Source organism: Polypterus senegalus, chromosome 12 (genome assembly GCF_016835505.1).
Source record: "Polypterus senegalus isolate Bchr_013 chromosome 12, ASM1683550v1, whole genome shotgun sequence".
Taxonomy (NCBI): Eukaryota; Metazoa; Chordata; class Cladistia; order Polypteriformes; family Polypteridae; genus Polypterus; species Polypterus senegalus.
Genome location: NC_053165.1, coordinates 71073477 through 71100525, shown reverse-complemented (window position 1 = coordinate 71100525; position 27049 = coordinate 71073477). Strand labels below are relative to the sequence as shown.

The window sequence follows — 27049 nt, the reverse complement described above, 5'->3', positions numbered from 1 at the left end:
CCATTTACCCTGACCTCCATTCCTGTGTGTCACCAGTGTTGGTGCAGCTTGACTTAGGCAGGGGTAGATGGGAGCTGTGTCTCTACCTAGGACTTCACTCAAGTGTCACTTGTTACTTCAGCCGCTGTGGTCTTTGAGAAGATTTCACCGATGGTTGGAGGCCAAGCAGACTTCCTTCAAGGTGGCGGAGTGTTCTTCTGTCTCAGTGCTCAAAGTTGGTTTAGCCCTGAAGGTAGCGCACTTCTCTCTGGCCTGAATGGGCATTGAACCTGCCATCTGTGACCAGTGCTACATGGAAGACCACTTGTAATACCACATCACCCTCCTCTTAAAGATGGAAACTACGCGGTCAAAAGTGTTGCCTCTCTGCCTGTGGTGGGACTTGAACACACAACCCTCAGATCACTGGAGCCCCATCTCTACCTCGTAAGCCACTGGGATTCCTGTGTTTTGCCTCTGCCTGTTGGACTTTTATCTACTAAAAGAGACGCCTCCACAGCAAAAGAAGATGACTGCTGTCCCAGGACATCTCCCTTCCTACCCTGAGTAGGATTTGAACTCATGACTCACTGACTACCTTCCCCAGGTGGGATCTGAGCTAAGGCGTACAGGATCACCGACCACCTGCCTTAGCCCTCTGCACCACTCATGAGCCCCTTCTTAGTGAGGGGCCGAGGAGACTTTTATCTACTTGAAGAGCCTCCTGCACAGCATAAGAAGTATGACTGGTGTCCTCCATCTCCATTCCTTCCTGCCCTGAGTAGGATTTGAACTCGGGACTCTCTGACCACCTTCCTCAGGTGGGATTCGAGCTGAGGAGTACCGACCACCTGCCTTAGCCCTCTGCGCCACTCGTGAGCCCCTTCTTAGTGAAGGGCCGAGGAGACTTTTATCTACTTGAAGAGCCTCCTGCACCGCATAAGAAGTATGACTGGTGTCCTCCATCTCCATTCCTTCCTACCCTGAGTAGGATTTGAACTTGGGACTCTCTGACCACCTTCCTCAGGTGAGATTCGAGCTGAGGAGTACAGGATCACCGACCACCTGCCTTAGTCCTCTGAGCCACTGGTAAGCCACATCTAGTAAAGGAGCTGAGGACACTTTTATCTGCTCCAGGAGCCTGCGCCCCAGCATAAGGATTACATCTCTCCCACCTTCACTACTGGCCCTTGTGGGATTTGAACTCAGCACCTTGGGATTATGGACTCCCCTTCTTAGGGCAGCAGTCCACCAGAATCCCCTTTTATTTTATGGCTGAATTTTACTTTTATTTACTCAGAGAGCTCCTCCTCAGCATAAAGAGTCACACACACACTTACTGTGTACTTTTAGCCCACCATGGTCATCCATCACACCACTGGGATTTGATCTCAGGACTCTGGGATCACTGACCACCTGCCATAGCCCTCTGAGCCACTGGTGAGCTCCTTTGTAGTGAGGGGCTGATGAGACTTTTATCTGTTAAAGGAGCTTGCGCCCCAGCATAAGGACTGCTACCCCCTGTCTCTGGGATCCTTCCTACCCCAGGTGGGATTTGAGCTTAAGGTCACAGGATCACCAACCACCTGCCTTAGCCCTCTGAGCCACTGGTGAGCCACTTCTAGGAGAGGAGCTGAGGAGGCTTTTATCTGCTAAAGGAGCCTGCACCCCAGCATAAGGGCCACTGGCACACACCTGCCAACAAGGAGACCCTTTAACTGCACAGGTAGAAGAAACCCACCCTCACATCCAGTGGGCTCCTTCCAGTTTCCTTTGGTGGGATTTGAGCTGAGGGTTATGAGCTCACAGACCACCTTCTGTAGCCCCTTGAGCCACCAGTGAGCCCTGTTTTCAGCAAAGACTGAAGAGAGTTTTGTCTCTCCCCCCCCATCCCCGCATAAAGGCACCCTGCACCCACTTACTGGGCACTCTTTTACCCCAGTGGTGGGATTTGAACTCAGGACCTTGGGGGTCTTTAAGCACATGCCTTATCTCTGTGGGCCACCCAAGAGACCCTAAAACTGCAGCAGCGGATCAGTCTCTTATCTCTACATAGAGCTTCTCCACCACATAAGGAGGGCTAGCAGACACTTTCAGGGCACTTCTTCGAACCTCAGTGGTGGGACTTGATCTCAAGATGGAATCACAGCCCACCTGCCTCAGTACTTGGAGCCACCATAGAGCCCCCCTTTTTGTAGAGTGGCTGATCTGACTTTTGTCTGTAATGATGGATTCTTATATTACATAATGATAACCAGCTCTCCTCACAGCTACTCATCCTCATCATCATCCGGCAGCCACAGGGGAGCCACCAAAGACCTCCTGCCACCATGGTGGCCAATCAGACGCACTGTACGACTAGCAAGGGTCCTCTCCAGCAACACAAAATATTCATTCTCTGGGGCTGTAGTGCCACTTGAATGTGAGATTTGGAGAATATGGGACCCTCAGTTCCACCCCAGAACTGCAGTGGCAAACCAAACTTTGATCTTCTTTAAGGGGACCCCGTACTGTAAATAGCATAAAGATCATAAGGGCAGTCATGTACTACCCTCATCTACAACAGCAGCACTTTAATTTGAGACCACCTTACTCTTGAGCTTGTGGTGACAGCAGAGACCTCCTTCTGCATTGCTGACCAATCATCAGATTTAAACACACAAAGTGGTCTCTTTAATGGCATAAGGCTTGGACCCCTTAAGCAGAGAAGAGCTCCTCTGAAGCTCATGTGGGATATGAACTGAAGACCTCAAGAGGACAGACCACCCTCCTCTGCGCATAGAGCCACTGGAGAGCCCCTCAAGGTGCTTTTATCTGCTGCGAGGGGACTACACAATGTTGGGTGCTTCCTCTCCAATCCCACGTCACTGTCGGTAGCAGCAGCAGGACTTCAGCACTCTCCCATCAGCAATGGAGCCCCGCAAGAGTGATTGGGGCGACTACTGCCCAGAATAAGGACCGCGCCCCCCCACTCCCTTTATGTACGGGCCCTGGCTCGCAGAGTGTCGTGAGCTTAGGACCCTGAGCTTACAGGACACACGTAGCCATTAAAGCACTGGAAGCCTCCTCACTCAGCCCTCTGCCCACTAAAGTGGTCTCTACAACCCCTTCCCACTCTCCCTCGCTGTACACCACCTCGTCCACAGCAGCAGCCACCACGGGGGACCTTGAGATGACAGCACACCCTCAGCCAGGGGAGCCACAGGAGAAATCAGTCACACCTTCCGACAGGTAAGGATAAGGGAGACCCTTCGACTGGATTAATTGTCTCTTGGGTTTACAGACCACCCCCATCTGCTCTTACAGCCAACATAGAACCGTCCAGGACAGAGAGCAATAGGACTGGCAAAAGTCCAGGGGCTTCAGATAAAATAGTGGACAGACTGACCCCACCTGTGAGCAAATCACGGCCACCCCACCATTTGTCTCTTATGATTACAAAGGCTTTCTGCAGCATGAAGCTCACCAGTCGCTAGCGGATAGAGAAAGCTGAACTCGGACCCTGAGGACGACGTAACACCCACCATAAGATGGAGAAGTGGCTGGGGAGGACAAAACATAATCGCCTCCAGTCTGGAATGGGGAATGGAGACCCTCACATCCCACCACTCCCTTCTCACCCTCGGCTAAGGAGGCAGTTCTTTAGCCCAAAGGCTCCAACTCCAAGGTGCTGACTCTACTCCCAAAGATGACCAGGCTATTAAGGGGGTCCCCTGAAAAGACAAACTTGGACAGGGAGGTCGGTCCACCACTCCCTGGAACAGTAAAAGTCTTGAGACAAAACCGCGGCCCTCCCACAAATTTGGGTGACACTAATGGCAGGTGGCACTACACATGGTTTGGTGGAGGACACAGGCTGTAAATGGTCACTAAGAAGTACAACTCCTCCAGCCATGGCACCATAATTAAAGACTTAGTACTCCAAGTCTTGTAATGGTGGAGCTGGCACACTTATGATGCCCGGGTCGGTGGCACACAGTAAAGGTCGATTCTCCTGCCCTTCACCTTCTCTCCACTTATGTTTAGACGACAGCAACAAGTCCTTTAACAACTGAAGTCAGTCGTCTGCTCTGAATGTGAGGGCTCTCTGCTCTTGGACTGGACAGAACATTAAAACAATAAGAGTGGGCACCACCACCCCATGGCCATTTTTTGTAACAGAAACCAGCAGCGTTCTGCGACGATTTACATCGAACGTCAGACTTCTGCTTCTTGTCAGCTCAACTCTTGCTGCTCTCTTTTATCTAACGTTCGACGGCGGGATCACCTCTGCTGTTTTCTCGTTTGTCGTGATGCAGTCTTGCCCTCCGTAAGTGTCCGAGACCCTCACTCCTTTCATAACTTTTCTCTTTTAGATTCAGGGACAGTCATCAAGGCATTTCCCCCCTTGGAGAAGCTCAGTGGAACACCATAGTGGGTTGAGGGCCCCCAACTTGAAGCAGCACCTGCATTGTTCCCCCCCTACCCCGAGTTGCCCCAGTCGTGATAGTGGAGTAATGTCAACTGCCTAAAATAAATGATCCGTTATTCCCATTAAACACAACAGGGACTGGCCCCTCAATGTTGCCCACCTACCTCAGATGAAGACACCCCTAATTTAAGAAACGCCATTCCTCGTTTCTCAGGCTCCCCCTTTTTGAACCCATAGTGAAGTCAAATCCGTCCTAAAAAAAAGAGCTAATGGAAGAGGACATGGAATACGGAGCTGCTTGTGCAGACTGGACGCGGCTCTCCAACGGATTCTCCACTCAACGACAGGACAGAGGAAGTTGGCAAAGTGTCCTAAACTCGATAAAATGGATAGACACGGGTTTGAATCTCAGCTGGGCGCCCTGGCACATGTGCCCACCACCCCAGATTCGGAGGAAGGTTCTTGTCTCCCAAGTCCCAAAGCCTGGTATGTTAAATTAACCAGCAAGCGTAGCATCCAGGAGACCTGCGCCCGCTGTCAAGGTCACATGACCCTAAACGTGGAAAACGGCAGTTGACCTTCTGCTACAATGGACTGCTCACACTTTGTTACCCACAGTGCATCTCTTCACTCGTGGGTCGTGGACTGAAAAAATCAGCCGTAAGTCAAGTGTGTGAGCGGAGCCGCCCACCCATCAACTGTTTGACCGTTTTATTGATTTATTTTGTACACACTCCCCCAAATTACGAGACACACACACACACACACACACACACACACACACAGAGGAGACTAGAGTACCTTGGGAGTGGGCGTTGGCCAACACGTAATTGGACAGCTTGACATCACACGGTGTTCCGCACTCCAGCGGGATCGGCGAGAGCTGGAAGTGGTTGAGCATGTCAACCACCGATGAGAAGCGCAAGTGTTGGACCCGGCAGTGACCTCGGTCTGTCAGTGAGAGGCGCAAGTGCTGCAAAGCATAAAGGGGGTTAAGATAAGTCAGTATGGTGGGGCAAAAAGGACCCTCCTGCAGTCAGTCTGTCTGTCAGTCAGTCAGTCCGCTGGGGGTCAGGACCTGGAAGGAGGCACCAGACAGTAAATGGGTTCAAGCACCAACATTTTAATGGAGCAGCTGCCTGATGTTTTGTAAGGGACAGAAGACCCTCGCCATTGACTCCAAGTTTCATTCACTTATTTGGCAGATGCCTTTCTGGAGGCCAACATCTCAGATGCAATGGGTTCCATCATTTTTGGTGTTTGCAACGGGGAGCACAGGCAGGTGGGTGAAGTGACTCGCTCAAGGTCACACACACTGGTGTCAGGAAGTGGGATCTGAGCGCACAGCCACAGGGTCTGCAGGCCAAAGCCTTAACCACCCCACCGCACCGCTCCTCCTCCTCTTTTCAAGCGTCTGACTCAGGGGGTCCTCATCAGGTTCAACAGTGTCTGCCAGTGAAGGTGTGGGCCTGTGTCATCACCCAGCATGGCCACAGTGGAGACCATCACCACGTCAGCAGATGACGACGGCGTTAAAAGCTGGAGTTTCACTCCCATAACCCGTTCAACATTCTCATCTCCATGGTACGAAGTTCGTAGTCAGACCCCCTCGCACCTTTTTCAGATTTTGTGGTGTGCCAAAATCATTTCAACTTAATCATTTCCCTCATCAAGCAACACTCAATATCCCAGAATGAAAAATTTTATTTAAAAAAAAAAAAAAATGTAACAACCCCACTGACACGAGTATTCAGACCCCTTTGGCAGCCATTCCAGCCTGGAGTCTTCTTGGGTTCGATGTGGGCATCACCAGCCATTCTTCTCTGCAGATCCTCTCAGGCTGGATGGAGATCATCGGGGGGACGGCCATTTCCAGGTCTCTCCTCAGACGTTCAGCTCAACAACATTACCAGAGTTGACCGGCCCGACAATCCCGGCTCATCTGCACTTTGTGCTTTGGGTCATTGAACCTTCGGCCCCTCAGCACTCACAGCAGGCTTTCATGAAGGTCATCTCTGGACTTTGCTCCATTCAGCTTTCCCAGAACTCTGTCCAATCCCCAAGTCCATGATGGTATAACGTCCAAGCCGCACCACTAAGGCTGGCGTTGTATTGCTGATAAGCGGCGCCCGATTTCCTCCACACGAGACACTAAACTTGGTTTTATCAGAGGCAGAGGATGGCGTTTCTCACAGTCTGAGGGTCCTTCACGTGTCTTTACCCGAAGACAGGCATCAGTCATAAAGCCCACGTTGCTGGAGTGGTGCGGTGCTGACTATCCTTCTAGAAGTTACTCTCATCTCCACACAGGTTCTGTGGAGCTCAATGAGAGTGATCATCGGGTTCTTGGTCACCTCCCTTCCACCAAGGCCCATTAGTCGTTTCACACTTCCATTTAAGAATTACGGAGGCCGCTGTCTACTCGGGCATCTTCACTTCACTGCTTGAGGACGGGTTTGTTGCAGCCTTCTCCAGATCTAAACCTGGCGACTATCCTTCTGGAAGTTTCTCCCATCTCCACAACGATCCACCCTGCTCCGTCTGCTTCATACAAAATCCCATTTCTGCAGACAACTCCTTTGACGTCACGTGTGGGACCTCCTATAGCCAGCTGTGTGCCTTCAGCTAACCGAGTCCAATCAAATGAATGGAGCACAGGTGGTCTCCAAACAAGGAGTAGACACACCTTGATGGTGACACATAGAATGCAATGCCCCTGAAGGTCTGCATACTCGTGTCTGCTTCTATCATAGAGCGTAGTGGTGGTCATCCTTCTGGAAGGTTCTACCATCTCCACACAGGCTTCAATGGAGCTCATTGGCCACTGGGTTCTCAGTTGGGCTACAAGGAGAGGCTCCAAACTTCTTCCATTTCAAAATTATGGGAACCTTCACTACTCTAGAAATGCAACTCTGCCCTTTGTCACCTCCCTTCCACGAAGGCCCTTCTTGCCCCCTCCATTGGTCATTTCACACTTCATCCATTTAAGAATTATTGAGGCCCCTGTCTACTCGGGCACCTTCACTGCTGCAGGACAGGTTTTTTGCAGCCTTCTCCAGATCTAAACGTCCACCCACACTATCTCCTGTCTCTAAGCTATGCAGGTGATGCAAGTGGCGACTGTCCTAGTGGAATATTCTCCCATCTCCATGCAGATCCACCCTGATTCATATCCCGTCTACCGATTGGTGGACTCCAAACACGCCGTTGAAACATCTCGACGGTGACCCACAGAATGAGATGCCCCTGAGCCAAAGCGGAGGGTCTGCATACTCGTATCTGCTTCTATCATAGAGCAGAGTGGTGGTTGTCCTTCTGGAACATTCTACCATCTCCCAACAGGCTTCTGTGGAGCTCAGTGGCCATTGGGTCCTTTGGTCTCCTTCTCCACCAATTGCTCAGTTGGGCTGCGAGGAGAGGCTCCAGTACGAGTGGCAGTTCTTCCAAACTTCTTCCATTTCAGAATTATGGGAACCTTCACTGCTCCAGAAATGCTTCCCCTCTCAGCTTTGCACTTTGTCAAAATCCAGAATCTAGGATGAGCAGGCAACTCCTTCAACCTCAAGGTTTGAATCATCCTCAAGTGGGACACCTTCTATAGATCGGTGAGTGAATCTCCTAATCGGTCCAGTCAACAGAAGTGATGACAGGAGGACTCCAAACATCTCGCTGATGATCAATAGAATGGGTTGCCCCTCAGACAAAAGCAAAGCAGTCTGAATACTCAGGTCAACGTGATATCTCAGCTTCTCACTGGCCCCTCTATCATTGAACGCAGTGGTGGTCATCCTTCTGGAAGGTTCTACTCTCTCCACACAGGTTTCTCTGGAGCACCGTGGCCATTGGGTTCTTGGTTGCCTCTCTTACTTTGGTCTCCTTATCCACCGATATCCTGGAGCTTCACTCCCAGCCAAACTTGATGAGTCGCGGTTCTTCCCAAACTTGATCTGTTTAAGAACAATGGAGGCTGTGATCTACTTGGGCACCTTCACTGCTCCAGGACGGGTCTTTTTTGGCAGCCTTCGCCAGACCTGAGCCTCCACACGATCTCCTGTCTCTAAGCTCTGCAGGTAATTCCTTCAACTTCATGGCTGTTTTTTTTCCCCTCAAGTGTTGGACCTTCACAGTCATGTGTGCTTTTTCTAAGCAGGTCCAGTCCATCGAATGGACCCCCAAATAAGGTGTAGAAACATCTCAACGATGATCAATGAAATGGGATGCACCTGAGCCACATTTCAAACGTCATAGCCAAGGGTCTGAGAACTCATGTCAGTGTGACTTTTTAGTCTTATAATACTGTAAATTCATAACAAGGTCTACAGTTCTCCTTTCAGTTTGGCATTCTGGGGTTTTGTGTGCCGTTTGATGTGGGAACAAATGAATTTAAAACGATGCCACATAACAAAAAGGTGAAGAAAAAAAAAAAAACTTAAGGGGGCTCAAAACTTTCTGAAGAGACACACACGTACAGCTTAGAATAAAGGTGAGCCGTCAGGGGCACGTCTGAGAAGACCACCTCGGGCCCACATCTGGTTTACCTTGGCCTTGCCTTGGAAGTTGAAGGTGAGGACGTACTCCCCGCGCCGGGTCTCGCTCTGTCTGACCAGGAATACGCCGTGTCCGTCTTGTCCTGGCGACTGCACCAGCTGGGCAGCTTTGACGCGGGAGATCTGCCCGTGGAACCAGGGGTAGGAGGAGAGGAATTGGTCCGTCTTGTGGTAGAGCTGGGCCACAAAAGGCAGATGTACTGCACCTGGACAAATGACAAAAGGCACACTTTAAAAGGGCTGAACCTGGGGGAATAATTCAAAAATGAGCCACTCGGGCCTGCTGCAAACCGTCGGTTTGGAAGAAGATGGACACCGCAGCCGTGTCTGGCTTTTTAGGGGACAAAGGTGTCGCCAGGCAGATCTGACTGGCCTACACGAGGATATGACTAAGTGGAACAAGGCTGACTCTTCTGATAATTACAAGTAGAGCCATGAAGGAAGATCTCACTGGTGTCAGTAATGCGGTCGGAAACCACAGGCATTTCTGAGTATGAGGTCTTCAAAATGAGATCAGACATATCCTAGTCAAGAATACAGAGACAGGCCTGTAACGGGGCCTTCATCTCCACCTTGAGGTCGGGAAAACTCATCTAAGCGTGTAGTTGGCTCCAAAAACTAGAGATTTGAGAGCAAAGAACGGTTAAGAGGAGCCTGGCATCACCACCCTAACCATCTACCTCTTCTCCAGCTTGTTCACGCACAGGAGCCACAAACCTAACAGGTCTCTCAAAAAAGTCGCTGGGAAGGAACTTGTGCTTTCACAGATCCTCTGTGGCCAAACATGGCCGTCTTCTCCATTCAAAGCCCAAATGTTCCTCAAAAATACATCGGAAAGACCAGCAGCTGAGCTGCGTGCCTACCACCTGAACAACAAGTCTCCCCATACTTGACATCATCTCTGCAACCCCAAAACATTTCTAGGAGGATGAGATCAACCAAAAAAAATACAAATGTAGTCACTCAGTCAGTCTCCTGGCCGCCATGAGCATTACGAGAACTGTGACGAGAACAGGCCCTTCAGACCAAGAAGCTCGTCTGTCCTGTTCAACCAAAATCATCCGGAACAACATAAAGCCGAGATTTTCAAGGTCCCTAAACCGTGGATGTGATTCTTTATGTGAAGACAAACTTTGTAATATTTGTACAAGATCTGCCCTTGACAAGTCCCCAAATGTGAAGTGTTCTCATTTTTTGGGGACATTTAAAGAGAAGACACTTAACTTGGACCAATGACCAATACCTGGTGTGGGCTCCTCCACCACTGTTCCCAACTTACCTTGGTTGATGGAGTCTGAGCTGCCTTCTCCAACAGCGGGTATGACATCAGCTTGAGACGCAGACTGGTTGTCCCCGCCAGGTTCGTCTGACCTGCAAAGATGGAAAAGAAAAAAAAACAAAACAATCACAACGTCAAAGTGGACATCAACCATAAAAATGAACAACGTGGATCTCCAAAAAAAGAGCGCGTTCTGGGCCAGGGACACCATTTTTTATGAAATTCTGGGCTCAGTGAGAGGTCCCGGGAAAAGTGTGTGGTTTGGGAAGTAAAATCCACGGATTGCAGATAACGGCGTGAAAAATAATGAAGAAGAATCCCTGCGATGGATGAAGCTCGTACTGCAAGAATATTTCCCGCCTCAGAATTACAAAATGAAGGCCAACGCTTTTAACAGAAGCGACGTGAGCTGCTGGTCAGAGAGCAGAACGCGCGTCTCCTGACCATCCTCAGGCTCAACGACTTGACAGGAGGCTTCACGCTGCGCTCCTCCTCGTGTATAGCCGGCCTTCGGTGGAGTTAAGCAAATCAAAATTAGGCCTTGAATTTCTCCGACTCGAACAAACTGAATGGCCGATTTAAAACGGGAGGTGCTGAGATGCGCCAGGCCACTTCTGGTGCAGGAAGCAGGTAGCCCAACGGGGCTTATCGACAATTTCTGGGATTTTACTGATTTTGGGGGCAAAGATTTCTTGAAGATGGCCGCCGATAGCAGAACTCAGGTCAGCCGTGTCCTCTGAATTGGTCCCCAGTGTGAAGCAGTCACTCACGGCCCAACAATTAAACATAAAATCGGGGGGACGTTGTGGTCTGGCAGTATAACACACTAGAGTGAGGCCACATCTGGAGTGTTGAGCGTAGTTCTGGTCGCTTGAAGCAGTGTGGAGGAGGGCATCATGGGACCTGAGGACACTCTGAGGTTATCTGAGGTAATGTGGAGCGATGCTACCTCAGGGATCTGTAAACTTTGGGGGACTGCCGTGGGGGCGATGACACAGAGCAAGAGAGATCAGCTGACATCACCAAGAAACTGTGTGCCACTCACAATGGGCAGAGCGTCACAGTCTGATTTATGAATTGCAGCGTCTCTGACCACAAGGTCCTACAAGGGATAGCACACTCAGAAGAAGAGATCACCAGGACCTCTCAGGCCTCCATTCAAGACCCCTTTATCAAGCACTGTGGGGGGTCCCATGGTCTCTTTGTCCCTCTTATACCTGGCAGATGGTACCGTGGCTTCCAAACCAGTTTTGCCTTGGTGTCTGGACTCTGCTGTCTTCCGATCTTCTTCTAGTAGCTGATTTATACCCTGGACATGCGGTACTCCTGCTCTCTGTAACAGAAGTTGCTCTTCTCACTTATTTATTAATTAATTATCTGGATTGCACTCTAGGGGTGAGGGGGGTAACTCCTCCCAATGTGCAGGAGGGTTCAGCTATCTTGAGATCTTATCTTCTCTTGAGAGTTCCACAAAGTGGAGCTGTGGCGCCAGCCGTTCCTTGAATGCTGTTTTGGTCCATGGTGGACAAACTCCCAGCTTACCGGTTGGTCCTCTTCCCTGTCATGAGGGATCAGACCTGGCAGCTGGTTTGGGTACGCCTGGGAATTCCCAAAGAATCTGTAGGTGGGGATAAGGAATTCTGGGTTGGACCTGCTATCTCACAAGGAAAAGTGGTTCAGAAGATGCGATGAGACGAATCCGTTTCTTCCCCCCGTGGACCTGGGGTAACGTTACTTCGTGCCACTGTATGCTGCAATATAGCGTATGGTGCTGGGACGACTTGACGCGTTTCTTCGCTCTTGTCAACGTGTAAACCTTTTAGGCCCAATGGTGGGAGGGCTCACCACTTCAGGTTCAACAGACTCACAATCACCTTACAAGATGGGGTGTGTGTGTGTGTGTGGGGCCATGGGCGTGGTACTGAGCACCCTAAAGACCTTCAGCCCAAACTACATGGCGCCAGCGCTCAGGACTTACCCCTTGTTCATACAGTCCTTCAAGTCTGCTGTCCAGGAATACAGCTGCTGGTCACTGTCCGTCTCCAAGATGACGCTCCCGGGCAGACTTTTAACCTGTGGTGCCAAAAGAGGTGTGAGATGGACAATCACAAAAGGAACACACAGAGAGAGTGCGCCAGAGAGTGGGCACACGTGAGATAGAAAGTGTGAGAGAGAGTGGGCACACGTGAGATAGAAAGTGTGAGAGAGAGTGGACACACGCGATCGAGAGAGAGTGAAAATGAGAGAGTGGGCACACGCAACAGAGAGAAAGAGAGTGAGAGAGTGGGCACACGCGAGAGAGAGAGAGAGAGATTCCATTCTTTGGCTTTGAATTGGAAACACCAAAATAAAAAGCAGTGCGTCAGTCCCGAGCCCACGGCCCGGTTCACAGCTCAGATATTTCCGCTGCTATTCTGAGAAGCAGCATCACTGTGAGAGTCTCCCGGGGGGAACACAGGGTGGGATTTATGAAGTCTCTTTTTTTTGTGGTAAAAGCATTATATAGACAACAAAGAATGTGGACAGAGACTTCCCTGAAAACAGAACGACAGTAAGCGGCCTGAAATGTTTAGATAGCTGCTGCAGAGATGGTAACCAAAAAGGCGAATGAGGAGTGGCCGGACCCCCTGCAACGTAACTGACTGAACGAACAGCCAAAACGAGTGCACGCCGATGGCAGCTTTCACCACAGGGTCCGCTGAGCGGCTTACTTAGGTATCCTTGTCACAGTTTTGGAAGTGCATGACTGACAGGTCGCCTGTCTTTTGTAACCCAGGACTTTGATCTTCACAGCACCCAACGGTTTCATGTGCCACACCAGGCCACAAATACAAAGTTTGTCAAGAGCGGGGAGATCAGAAGGGCAGAAATCAAGGAATCAGTGGCAACCAGTCCCGCCAACCTCGCATGGTCAATGTGTGGCCAAGTTTGAGGAGATTCTGTCCCAGGCTTGAGAATTGTGGGGGATTTAACTTTTACGATCAAGTAAAGGGGCTCCTTACCTTTAAAACAAAGGTATTGATGTTGTCCGGCATCTCCAGACGGTTACACCTTCGGATTTCAGTGATGTCACAACAGCGAGCAGTCAGTTTTGGTTTGGAGCTCTGTGGGAGAACAACACAGCATGTCAGAAAAACACAAAAGGGAAAACAACCACAGGTGCCACGTACACCACACAACTGGCCAGGGCACTCTTGCCAGCTCTTGAACCCCAGGTACCCGACCCCCGCACCCACAGGGCATTCTCGTCATTTACGATACGTCAGACAGGTACTGCTGCAGCTTTAGAGCGCTCTGATGGGAAATATCGTCTAGCATAGAAGTTGATCTTTCTTTATTTTACCTAATCATATTATTTTAAAGCAAATTTAATGTCTTCTAATATCCCATATTAAAAGCTGTATAAAGCAGGTGTTGCTGGGGCACACGATGAGAGAAGTACTGGGGGACCGAAGGCTTGGCACTGATCAGAGTGTAACTGACCAGCCAGCTAGCCTGGGGGAATACAGGAGGCCAAGTTGAAAGAACATAAACAGGCCGCAACTGGACCGGACCAGACCGGAATGGGGGCTGAGCCAATAGGACGACAGGATGGATTTCAATTACGGGTGGAGAAAAATGCAAAGTGTCTCACTTCTCTATGCCGCTGTCCCTCCTGAGGAGAGGCCATTTCTGCTGCCCTGTTCAGCATGGCATACCAGGCACGAGACTGAGACACAGAACTACCTGGTAGTCCAAGAAAACTGGATGCTTAACATTATTAATAATAACAATAATAATAAGAATTTACCAACACTCATACTTGCTTATATTTTGGGCCAGGGTTTCTTAAGCTAAGAAAGACACGAAGAAGGGCAAGACTGGGTTGCGTACCCCTCAGATTCAAGAGTCAAGTAAAGGGTATATACCATTGAAACCCTGAGATGGGAGTACAGTTATTGAAGAGGAGCGTGATCAGTCATCAATGTCAAATGACGACCCCATAAATAACAACGAAGCGCATTTCTAGTTCAGCCCCCATCTTCACAACAGGGAGAGATGGTAGCAAGGTTGTCTCTTAGGGACAGCTGGTCATCCATTACCACCCCCCCAAGGTTGCGTACAAGCGATAAGTGATCCAAGCTGAACCGAGACAGGGTGATGAACAGAATAACAAGATCCCCAACTCCCCCCCCCTCCGTTTGTTAAGTGTTCCTTCAGACACCATCAGTTATTGTGGGGTCCTCTGGTGGAAACCTCTGGTGCAGCTTGGTATCATCTGCATGGCCATGATAGGACTTAGTGAGGAGATACACAGAGAGAAGAGGAGAGGGGCCGTCACCGGACAGAGTTCAGGGGCTTCCCTGAGGAGGAAGGGGAGGGGTGACCAGGGTCCTGCCTGTCACGATTCACTTTCCCGAGACAGCGGGTGCTGTAGATGTCATGGGTGTCCAGAGATCTGTTGTGCTGTAGTGCTGTACCAATGATAGGAGACTCCACAGGGCTGGATGGTGGGACCTGTGGGGGCCCGATAGGACAAAAACGATGGGTGGACCAGCGGAAGCCGGACCATGGGAGCGGTTCCATACCCCCCCTCCCCCCATATCATGCACTAGTGTGAGAACCCAGTATGGGCACCTGCACGGAAATATAGTCCGGAAGTGCAGCCCTGTAGGGGTCCCTTGGGGGTACTGTCTGGGGAGGACCCCTCTTTGGCCCTGAAGTGCTTCATAGAGGAGACAGAATGGCTCCAAAAGCATTGCTGTAGTCTGGCATAAAAGGAAGCCCCCCTGCCACATATGGGGGAGTCAGGAGGCAGCGGGCAAAACTCAGTGGAGGTGGAAAAGAGTTGAGAATTCTTGAATAATTGACTGCTTTCAGGACTCGTGGCTTATTGTCGGGAGAGGACTGTTCCTTATTTTTCTCTGTTGAGGTGTGCCGCATTAGTGGTTCTGTGGCTGTGGGGCTCTCTGGTGTGGTCACCGTACAGAGAGGAGACAATGGGGTACCCCAGCCATCCCTCCTCGCCTCAAACCACTGGAGGGCAGTCTGGGTGGAGGTCAGCAGGGCCCGGTGGTTGACCATGTCAAAGGCGTTGGGAGCTCCAAGAGCACTGAGTTGATGTGCACCTTGACCGAGACCCCCACACAGGCTGGCCAGTGGCACAGTGACGGTGGGGGTGGCGTGACTGCCCGGTTCTCTTTCTTTTGTTCCCCTCAGCAGTTGACCAAAACGCTGCCCTCTGCCTTCTTGATGGTAGGAGAAACAAGAGGATGGCGTTTTACAGGAGACCACCGGTGACTCTTCACATTCGTCCTTATGCTGGCGAGGACTTGTAGTAACCCATCACCTCGTCAGGACAAAGGACGGCAACACGCTGGGACGTAATCGCCTTGCAGCAAAACACAGCTGCGCTCACTCGGGAGCCACTGAAGACGTCCCATATTTTGGTAACAACGAAGAAACAAATCGGCAGATTTCCTCTGAGCGGGTCTGGTAGGGAGTTTAACACAGATGTCTAATTCAAAAAACAAAAAAGGGTCCAGAGGAAAACGGCAGGGGGCTACTGAGGAGCGAGACCCCCCAACCTGGAGAATCCGAGCCTGTCATTTCTACTAAACAGGAATACGAGTGCAGTTCATCAAGGTGGGCCTGCGTCACGTTCTGCCTGTCTAAGAAACGTCCCACCTCCGTCCTCCCGGGGGTCTTGACCGATGTGACTTGTCCCAGCAGACGGCACAGCAGGGTCCGGTCTCAATTCCTCTTTTTTGATTTGGCATCACCTTCGAGGTGGTACAATATCAAACAAGAAGACCCCACACCAAAGTGGCGGCGCCCCCCCCCACCCGTTTTCTTGTCGCCTCCTCTTGCTGCTCGCCGACTCACCCCAACTGGATAAAATAAATAAATAAATAAAATTCAAACAGTTGAGCGTGAGCGCTCACACAGGAAGTCCTTCTCTCAGATCACGATGATGATGATGATGATGATGATGATGCTGCTGCTCTGCCCAGTGTCCCCCGAGAGCAGAATCATTCCGACCATCTGTCACCGAGCGCAAGAAAAGAAACCTCATTGTTTCCACGTTTCCAGTAAGCGGAGCTGCCTGACGCGTCCCCCCACTCGCCCGGCCTGCTGAAAACAATTAGCAAGCTCACATTTTACTCAGCGGCTTACAAAGAGCAGCCTTTCCTGTCTGGGCCGGGGTCTGGGGCCTGGGGCGGTGTTTAAGGTTTTCTCATCTGAGGAAAAACGGTGACCATGGGCTTCGGTGGGAGAGCTGGGACTGCGCAGGAAGTGACTTGAGGATAGAGAGAGAGAGAGAGAGAGCGGGCGGGCGGGCAGACCTCTTGAGGGTCCTGCTGGTCAGCTGATCAGAGCTCTGGGTAAATAATCTGCCGGCTACTGGATCTTAGGCCAGGACTCCGATCTGTGGCGGAAAGCGGCCCCCTTTCAGGTGAAGGCACAGCTCGAGGGAAGGAACAACCCGACCAAGCTCAATGATTTGGGGTTTGCCAGGTGAGGGGAGTAGGCTTAGGGTTAGGGTGGTGTGAGCCAATCTGCTCCAGGATATTTGGGGGGGCTGGGGGGCTGATAAAATTGCCCAGAGTCAGTCAACAGCCTGGGAGTATCCTGAAGTTCTCAACTCTGCCACTAGAGGTCACTAGTCTTGTTAACCAGTCGATCGTGAGGCATCTCCAGTCGGGCGTGCAACTTCTCCGATTTTTTTTTCCCTCCAACGAAAGCAAAAAAAGTCGGGTCACGTCAAACATCGAGACGAAGATGACCCCGCGTTAATGGACTTGTTAATAATGAAGAGTTTCCCCCACATCGGTAGGCGCAGAGGTTCTGACCGAGCCCAGTGTAGTCACTGCCTCACATTGACCTATTTGCCAGAACCCGCTCGATTAAAATCGAGACGGAATTGGGCATTTGAAGGGGTTTGGGACAATTTGCATCTGTGAAAGAAAGTGGGGAGAAAAAAGAAAAAAAAAAATCACTATAGACACGGTGACAAAAGACGAGGGCGGCAAATGTTTCTAAGAATGGAAGGCCTGCTGGGACACGTGGAGTGCACCTCAAGTGGAATAATCTGACCGGCGATTAGAGCAGAATTACGTTTAGTTGTATATCTCAAGTTTTTTTTCCTGCCAATTTTCAGGTCCCCTATTATATTAGTGCTGGCTCAGGACTGGCACCGATGCCAGCTTTCACACCTCAGATGACACGGAGAACACCCAGCCAGCTAACTGTATATCACTACGAAGTGGTTGTTTGGATTTTCCATCTCCTGAATATATAGCTCTGAAGACCCTTCATGGGGGTCCTCTGTGGAGAATGGCGTACGAGGTCCTAGCAGGCTCCATTACTAGATGATCAGTTCGGGTGGGAGGTCATCCGCTCGGAGTTCCGCTAGCACTAGTGTATCTAACAAGAGACATATGCACTGCATTTTCATTCCAACAGAAGGTGCATCACAAACACTCCGTTTTAATACAAATCCCATACCAAATGGCATATAATAGAGACACATTCAATGCATGTCATTCCAACAAATGGTGCACCACAAACATTAACACTGCTATTATGAATTCCATATGAAATGGTATAACAAAGACATATGCGTTGCATTTTTCACTCCAACACATGGTACATCACAAACACTGTGCTTCACAAATGCCACACCAAATGGCATATAACAGACATATACACTGCATGTCATTCCAACAGATGGCACATCACAAATACTAACACTGCTTTTATGAATCCCATATCAAATGCCACAATAAAGACATTTGCACTTCATTTGTCATTACAATGGATGGGATGTCACAAACAGTTGTAGCAATAAAAAACTTCATTTTGCATTCCAACAGATGGCGCATCAGAAACATTTGTAATGATGCCTTTCATTACTACCAGTGTATCTGTTGGAGTGACAAATGCAATGTATTTGATCACTACATGCATTGCAAAATGTATTCCAACAGATGGTGCACTGCAAGCTCTACATTATAACTTTGATTTCAATGTGTTTGAGGCGGGTAGCACTGCTGGTCAAAGAATAAAATGGTACGGGTACCCGTGGAGTGAAGTTCTGCCTCGCATGTTCAACCAATGTGCAACACTGCGTAAAGAAGGAGATTTCAAATCGTTCTCGTTTATCGTGGCGCAGACATTGTTTCATGAAATAGGACGAGCGGGTAGAGACACAACCCTTGCCCACACAAGCTGGCACTGTGGTATGGTAGACACTGGCAGAGACACAGAGTGACATTCCTGCCAACGCTCACCAGAGCCCTTGCTGGACCCCACGACTGTCTAAAAGTATTTCTAGATCCTCCATGAGGACCACTGCTGCTGTGAAGCGTCTCACGGTCCTCTGGCGTTACTCCGCATAAGGGGGCTGGCAGACGGATGGCGAGGGGTTCTCAGTCGTCGACTTCAGTTATGTGCACCCACAATGCCCGGACAGTGGCTGGCAAGATGTAAAGAGTGGTCTGGAACTCGCAGCGGGTTCTGGACACATCGAGCGGTGAGGTGCAGCCCTCCATGGACCACCAGATGCTTTCATCATGCCAAGCTGTGATTGTTTTCAGTTTGCACAATTTGTCTGCACACGTACCCGCTGGCACCTCGAGAAGCTTGTTGTGACTGCGAGCACAAGGAGCCCCCATCTCTAAGGGACTCGATTCGGTCCGATATCCTCCACCGGACCCTCATCTCGCTTCAGCAAACCCAAACAGACAGCACAGTGCCACCCCCCCGCCCCCCGCATTCTTCTGAGGCAGCCATGGCAGACCCCTTCATGAACTCGTGGAGCGTCCCGACGGAGGTCTGAAAGCAGCAGACGCAGCCCTCCCTAACGTGTCATGGCGCGGGACACCAATGACAACAATGCAAGTCGTGCTCACGGCGGACGTCCTGCCAACAACATGGCGGGTGCTCGACTGGGACGCTGCTGAAAACCTCCTCATACAGTATATGGGATTACATGCTGCCACCCCGCTGGCATCGTCAGGACCAACCAAGAAACGAGACAACACCTGCACAGTGACATGCAGAGTAGCCCAGTGCCAGCGGACCGGGACCACTGATGTGTTGCCACTTGAGGTGTCCCTCCCTGCGACAGCCACTAGACACTTTGGACCCCAGTGCACACCCCCATGCTTGGCATAACGATGACATCACTGTGAGGGCAAAAGGGCCTGCTGTGCCCCACCACACTGGCAGCCGCAGTAAGGACATGTCCCAAACTGCCAAGGGCTGGGTGTTCGTGGGGCAGAAGGCAACAGAAATTCTTAGGCCCAAGTTGACCACCCATGACCACCATTTGAGCCACCGTGCCAATTTGTGCCCCAAATTGCAGGTCAGGACCGCTGGCACCTGCTTTGGTTCTACCAAATTCAAGGCAGGACACCAGTCCAGACACACACACACGGATGGTGCGCCATCTGTTAGAGTGACTGGAGACCCGACTGGACAGTTGAACCCGTGTCCTTGTCACTGTGAGGCAGCAGAGGTGGGCACGGCACCACACATGAACAGGGAGGGGCTGGAGTGGGCATGACAGGGAGGCCAAGGCGCTGCCACTCAAGACCATACTGACCAGCTAATGGGACCCCTGATAAAGTGACCCTTGACTCGACTGACCAGCATCACAGATGGGCAGCGCCCCTTTAAAGTGCCTTTCAGTCACGGACATGGAAGGGTGAAAGAAAAAACAAACAATCAAATCCAGTGAAGTCTTTGCCAGCTTCTGGTGGCCATCGTGAAAGGACAGGAATGCCACACCAGCCGTGTGGGGCCACACTTTTGACGGCTGACGCTGTGTTGTTGTCACCATTCATTGTGTGTTTTGTAAAGACCCTGACAAGACGCGGGCCAGAGGGTCAATCTGGCAAACACACTCTCCAGGGTCCCGTGAAGCGCTCATCCACTCCCAATGGTGGCATTCAGCAGAGGAAATCACAGCCATGACAGCTTTGTAGTGGTGTCGTCCACAGCCCCCCCGCTCCGTGGTTACAGAACGTGTTTTAGGGTCCTGATTTTAGGAAAGCGGCTGCGCCCCGCCGAAGGCTTCAAAACACGCCAGCAGAACCTCGACGTTTCCCAAAACCCCTGGCGTGACACCCGGTGCCCACAGAGCCGTCAGGGTCCCCGCCCTCTTGGCAGCGTCCCACCACACTGCGGAGCTGAGCAAACATCCTCCCTTTGAAAGGAGAGCAGCAATTCCTTAACGGCAGGAAGCGCACACTGCTGGTACACTTTAACCGCTTAGCGACCGAGCCGATGCCCGCAACCCTCTGCTGAGCCCCCCCATCCTCCTCAGAGCGGGCCTGGCCTTCTATTGGGCAGGATATGGAGATCGGACCCCCGGCCCTCAACTCAGTCAGGACCATTGTGATGGAGGTGCCAAACAGACTTGAGGGCACAGGTGACACGAGGTCTCCTCGCCGTTCAGTAGGAGGATACCCACCACGGTGGGCCGCGACTGAGACCTCACCCTCGAGGCTGGCAGGCAGGCAGGGGAAAAACCTCGAGCTGCGCCACCAGAGGTGTAAACAAGTTGACCTACATAGGATCTAAAATTACTCGGCTGAACTTCCTGCGACTTCACAAGGTGACAAAACCCCAGAAGGACTCGGCGCCGCGTCCCGACCAATGGGACGGTGCAGCAGCAGAAGACGAGCAAGAAAGTGGCACGGGCTGCTGGACACCCGGCCAGAGAGACTTGCTCAACACCGGGCCCAGGTGCCAGTGCAAAGTGCCATCCCTCCTCCAGTACCTGGTGCACAGGTTGGGGTGCTCGCTCTGTGTTCTGCACCCACAATGCCCACCGTATGTGAACCCAGTGCCTCAACCCCCTGAAGTGCCCGTTGTTAGGACTTGAGCTGCATACACACACGGGACCTCGTCATGCAAGATTAAAGCCAAGCCCCCCACCAACATCGAGGGCCCATCCTGGCTAATGTCGACTTTCTTTCCGTCGTGTTCTCCAGTTCAGGGGTCATGCAGAGCTGCTGCCCCCTAGCCATGCAAGGGAGTGCCAGTCCCAGCTGGCATGGGTGCCTCACAATTTCAGACCGAGGACAAGCACGAGAGCCATGATGTGAACAGAAAAGATTTGCCGGCAGATCCCCTCCCCCTCGCTCCCCCAACCAAGGGGGTCCGCCCGGGACTTTCTGAAATGCTTTGGACTTGCGGCGCCTTTGTGAGGAGGGCCGCTGTTGTGCAACATCTCTTAAGCATGAAAGAGAGAGTCTCGTCATTGGGATTCACTGTGGGCCCCCCCCGGGGTGGTGGCAGTGGGGGCGATAAAGGAATTTATTTTTTTATTTATTTATTCTTAAAAAGTTCCAAACTCTTAAATTAACAAGCAGCCTTTCACTTTTGCCGACAAATTCTGCAGCCTTTAAGCGTCTCCCGGCATGAATGCTGTCAGAATTTGGTTAGTCACGGACCCCCGTTGGTAAGGGACCACTCCTCCAATTCGGTCACGCTGCAACCCCGCAGTTAGGCTAAAAGCGAAGAGACCGAGGAAAGCCATCATCAGGTGGAGTCCTGCTGGCCTGTGACCCTGCTGGGGTGACCCCTCTGTCCCTGGGACTTTGCTACCGAAAGGAGCTCCATAAGGACAATTCTAGTGGACAGCCAGCTGAATGCGAGTGTGGGGCACTGGAGGGACCACCATCTGTGTCACATGTCCTCGCCCACACATGTCTGTCAAAGGCGCATCAATGGGGGGAGACAGAGGAGGTACCCAATCATCAGCTGCAATGGCATAAAGGTCAAATGTTGGGCACTTCCTGACACCCAAGCTTGCAGATAAAAATGCAGAACGCTGGGCTGGCGTTACGAGCAACCTTCTCGGGTTTAAGACTCGGGGCTAACAACTGCGGCTTTCTCATCCAAACAAGAAATGACAACGACAAACTGGATTTCTTGCGAGTTGAAATGACATTTTCTCTCAAAGGCACACGGGCCAGTGGCACACAAGTAGGACCACACTTGGGGAAACAAAACGGGGAAGGTTTTGGGTGCGACACCACTAAGCTTCTTTTTGGTTCCCTTACACTGGAATAGAACTGCAAAGAGGGACTAATGACATCACTTCTGCTTCTGACTGCCGGAACCTCAGCCCCTCAGCGCTCTGCCCCTTCCGCCTTCACTCCAGTAACTCCACCCCTTCCATCTGCACCCACAGTAAAATCTAATAACTCCACCCCTTCAATCTCAGCCCCCAATAACTCCATCCTTCCATATTAGCTTAGAGAAACCCCACCCCTTCCATCTCTGCCCACAGTAACTCCCTGTAACCCCACCCATTCAGCTGTCACCCTAGTAACTTCACCCCTTCTGCCTCCACCCACAGTAAAATCCAATAACTCCACCCCTTTCAGCTCCTACCACAGTAACTTCCAGTAACCCCACCCCCTTCAGCTTCCACCCCAATAACTCCACCTCTTCCATCTCCACACACAGTAACCCCCACACTACTGTCTCACCCACATTAACCTCCAATAACTCCACCCCTTCGGCCTCCACCTTGTAACTCCACCCCCTTTAATCTCCACCCACAATAACCCCCAACCCCACCCCTTCTGCCTCTGCCCACTGTAAATTCCAATAACTCCACCCCATCCATCCCAGCCCCCCAGTAACTCCCAGTCCGTGTTTCTCGACCACTGGGGTTGCCGTTTGGCGGTGTGTGGCCTACATAATCGTCAGCGCTGCGTGATGCTTTCCCCTCATTTCAAGACGGACCCCCGTTTTCGCAGGTTTCACCATGGGGGCTACTTTACGATTGGTGCCAGAGGGCCATAAAGAAATAAAAAAAAAAGATGAGACTGGGTCACAGCACCATTAAGGTCGAGAAACACTGGCAGTGCGGGACGAATTCATCAAAAATCAGCCACGTGGAGTGGCAGCAACGGAAATAAACTTTGAAGGACCCTCCAAGACTCACAAATCATAACACCCTATGAAATAAATAATAATAATAATAAGGAAATAAGGATTGTTGTGGCTGGTTTTGGAAATTTCTAGAACATCGTTAGCTATTTTTACCGAAGACCCTCCGCTGTAAGTACGAATCGCCTGAACTCGGTCAGCTGTAAATTGGCGTGGGATAATAAAAGGCGCCAGCTCAGTCAGGCAACACGCTATTGGCCATCAGAAAAAAGGGCGTGTCTGTGCTGGAAAGACATGCCCAGCGAGTTCGAGTCGTGCCAACTGCCAAAGCCCAGTGACAAGGTCAGCAATTGCACATGTGACACACCTTGTAAGTCGCGGGACAAGACGTCATCTTCCGAGACTGAAAATCCCAAGAGGAAGTCACACAGTGGTGGCACAACAAGCCGGAGAAGTCAGAAAGGTGGTAAGAAATGCCAACAGTGGACCTCGAAACAGCGAATGCCAGCGAGTGGGCACACAAAATGACACAATGCAGATGTGCTGGAAGTGGCAGACACCACGACACGGGATACAAGGGCACGGCCTTTAACAAGAAAGCAATGGCTGCCTGGCGCAGAGTGGGCACACGGGTCGCTCTGCCCGTTCTTCACACAAACCTCTTCTCTCTTTCAGCTTCTCCTTCAAAAAAATAAATAAATAAATAAAAATCGAGGGCTCCAGCGGCAGATCATCGCTCTATCTGCCGAAAACGGAAACGGGCTGATGAGGAGATTAGCTGACCTACGCAAGCCTGACAGATGTGACACAAAAGCGACGACAGGCGGGCGCCGCACAGCCACCGTGGCACAACATCCACTCCATTGCGCCGAGCACCTGATGGCAGATAAAGCGGCCAACTGCACTACCTAGAAGGCCGATTCCGAGTATTCAAAGGGACACCGCCGTCATCGACGTGATCTCAACGGGTCCCCCGCCCTTCCACATCCCGTCACCTCAGCCCCCTGGACTCTTCCTGGTTATTACCTTATATAGCGCCTTGTGGGGTCAACTGGGAACAACATACAATATGCACAACTCAATAGAGTGATGCCTACTTGCTCCATGCCATCCTAAAGCGAAGGAGTGGCAGGCGACAAAGCATTCAGGTGGCATCATGGGGCAGTCCCAGGCGGTCACAGAGACAGGCATTTGCAGTCCATTAACTGCCCACCCAGTCCCAGCACGGAGCACGCGACATAATGTCGCCATTATCTGGGGCTTCTGTAGGCCTCATGCCACCAACAATGGAGGCCTTTGAAACCCTCCTTAATGGGGGCATTATAAGCGAACGCAGCTTATTACCACCGAAGACAGCCAAGACCACACAGGGGGGGCTTTCACCACGGCAAACAGCAGCCACTTAAACCTGCCGTCGCTAGACGGCTACTGGCACAGCCCTATGCATAATGGGGGAATGAATGGGTCTGTGTGGCACACTGGGCAACGCCACCCTCCAGTCTTCCAAACGTGACTGCCCCAATTAAGTCGCTGCTGGCACAGCTTCAGAATTCTAGTCACTGTCACGGTCATCTGGAGACTGGCAACAGGTGTCACGATGGGCATGCAACGCATGAGTGGTGGGGAGGGCAAAAGTGCAAATAAAGAACTGGTCGACCCCACACTGGCAAAGTACTGCAAGGCACTGCCAGCCTGGCTCAATCCATGCCAAACATATGTTTCATTTACTACACAAAGTGTGCCCACCCAGAAGTGCCCAAGGGGACGAGCACAACTTAGGGAGTTACGTCGCCCTCCCCCCCAGCACAGCACCACCTCACCCTGACTTCCACCTGCCGGAGGACTGCGTGCCAAGTGCTCTTAGTTTGTCACTCTTACCTGCCCCTTTGAGCGCAAAAGTAGAGTTTGCGGCCCCCACTGGTGTCCTCGGTTACACAAGTTCAACCGGGGGCCACAAGCTCTCATCGATTCTGAGAAAACACAAGTGGCGCCCAGAGACGGCTTCTCAGAAAAACCAACAGCGAGCTTTAAATGGGCCGCCGTGCCGTGACTGCCTTGTGTCTCAACAGCCTGCTGGTGTGCGGTGGCTTCAAAGGCAGGCGAGGCCCGCCAGGGGAGGAGGGTGGCAGGACAGGTGGCACACAGAACGCAACAACAGCTCAGTGAGAACAGCTTGTTCTGCCCAGCGTGGTGTTTGGGTTTTCTGTACCCACTTACAGTCTTACATACTCAGCCGACGCGCCCCGTGCCCCTCCTGAGGCTGCGCTACGACAGGCTGGCAGGATGCATGACAGCAGATCAGTGCTCGAGTGACACCAAGAGTTCCAAATGGGGCTGGCAGTGCCAGGTCACGCGAGTCTGCTGTGGCACAAACTGGAGGACTCAAAGTGCCGATTCCCAAAGAGGGCAGGTGGGCAGGCAGGCACCCTGGCACATGAAAAGTGGCAAAGAGAAGCCGAGCGAGGGGGGTTAATTGGGGGGTTTCAGGGGGTCCGCTGTTGTTCTGTAGAATCTCTCTATGTTTTGACCCTCTGTGGAAACTTAAAACAAACAAATAAAGTATGAATATCTAGCGCTTCCTGACACCTAAGCTTGCAGATAAAAATGCAGAATGCTGGGCTGGCGTTACGAGCAACCTTCTCGGTCCGTCCAGCCATCAATTATACCGTCATGTCTTTAATCTCGAATATAGCAGACCTCCTCTAGAGCCAGAATATAGTGCCTTTCACACCTGTCCATTTATCTGATATAGTGCCTTTCATACCTACACCTGTATCCATCCGTTTCATACCGTGCCTTACGTATCTGGGTTATGGCGCCTTTCCATCCGTGTCTATGACATACGCCCTTCCTCAGATATCTACCTATTACTGTATATAGTGCCCCGACCTCTACTGTACCTATGATATAGTGCCTTTCATATGTGCCTTAGACAGGGTCCTTAAATTGATTATATAGTGCTTTTTATTGGTTATATGCCACTCACATCTTTCTGTAGATTACCTTTCCCATCTACCAGTCTCTTCATCTCTGATATAGTGCCTTTCACATCTATCTGTGATATAGCGCCTTTCACTTTCACATCTATTACACATTACCTTTCCCATCTATCCATCTGTCTATTATATAGTGTCCTTCACATCGCTGTCTCTATTTCCATCCACCCATTATCCAACCCACTATATCCTAACTATTATATAGCGCCTTTCACTTTCACATCTATTATATAGCACCTTTCACATTGGTCAAGTGGCTCTAATTCTTATGCAGGCTTCTCTCTCCTCAGAGCTCACGTCACGCCAGCAGCCTGGCACTCCGGGTAGCGTGGCACGCCAGCAGTCTCACTGCCTGTACACTTTGGCGTTTGTGTAGAAGGCCACTCGTTTGTCATGGTGCCTCCAACAATTAAGGCTCTTATAAAGAAGGGTCCACTGTGTATGGCGCCTTTGCAGGTGTGCCCCCACATCCCCCATCCCTGTGGTGCCAGGCTGCCTCCTCACACGACTGCTGAGAAGGCAGTGGAAAAAGACAAAATGAAATTAAAAACTGACGGATGGATGGCACAAGCCCAGTAGGGAGTGGTGCTGGACCTTTAATTTATGAAGGCTGGTGCCCTCCAGGGGTGGCATCGACACACCGGGAAAGTGACAACATGTGCAGTCCAAGGTTCAAGCCGGGGTCACCACTTAAAGAACAAAAGGCTGCTGTGATGCTCTGTTAACCTTTGTCCCCCCTTGAAATGACCCAAAACGACCCATAAAGGAAAAAAGGAAACAGCGGGAGCTGGAGACGTGTGTGAGATAGTGTGTGTGTGTGTGTGTGTGTGGCCATTGGTGCACGTCATTTAAATGGAATATTTTTATTGGCCAAAATTGGACCTTGAAATACGAAATTGGACTTGGCATCCCAGGGCACCATGCCATCTCAGTCATTGAAGTG

General features: G+C 51.1%; 1 protein-coding gene across 2 annotated transcripts in view; it reads right to left on the bottom strand.

Annotated features, from left to right (window-relative positions):
• The window catches only part of sh2b3 (SH2B adaptor protein 3), a 95544-nt gene that overhangs the window by 10236 nt on the left and 58259 nt on the right, over positions 1-27049 (bottom strand). For both annotated transcript variants that reach the window (XM_039772182.1, XM_039772183.1), the window contains exons 3-7: positions 13219-13320; positions 12195-12289; positions 10217-10308; positions 8929-9143; positions 5192-5363 (exon numbers count right to left, since the gene is read on the bottom strand). In XM_039772182.1, the coding sequence (XP_039628116.1) occupies positions 5192-5363; positions 8929-9143; positions 10217-10308; positions 12195-12289; positions 13219-13320 (676 nt within the window). The remainder of the gene's footprint in view (positions 1-5191; positions 5364-8928; positions 9144-10216; positions 10309-12194; positions 12290-13218; positions 13321-27049) is intronic.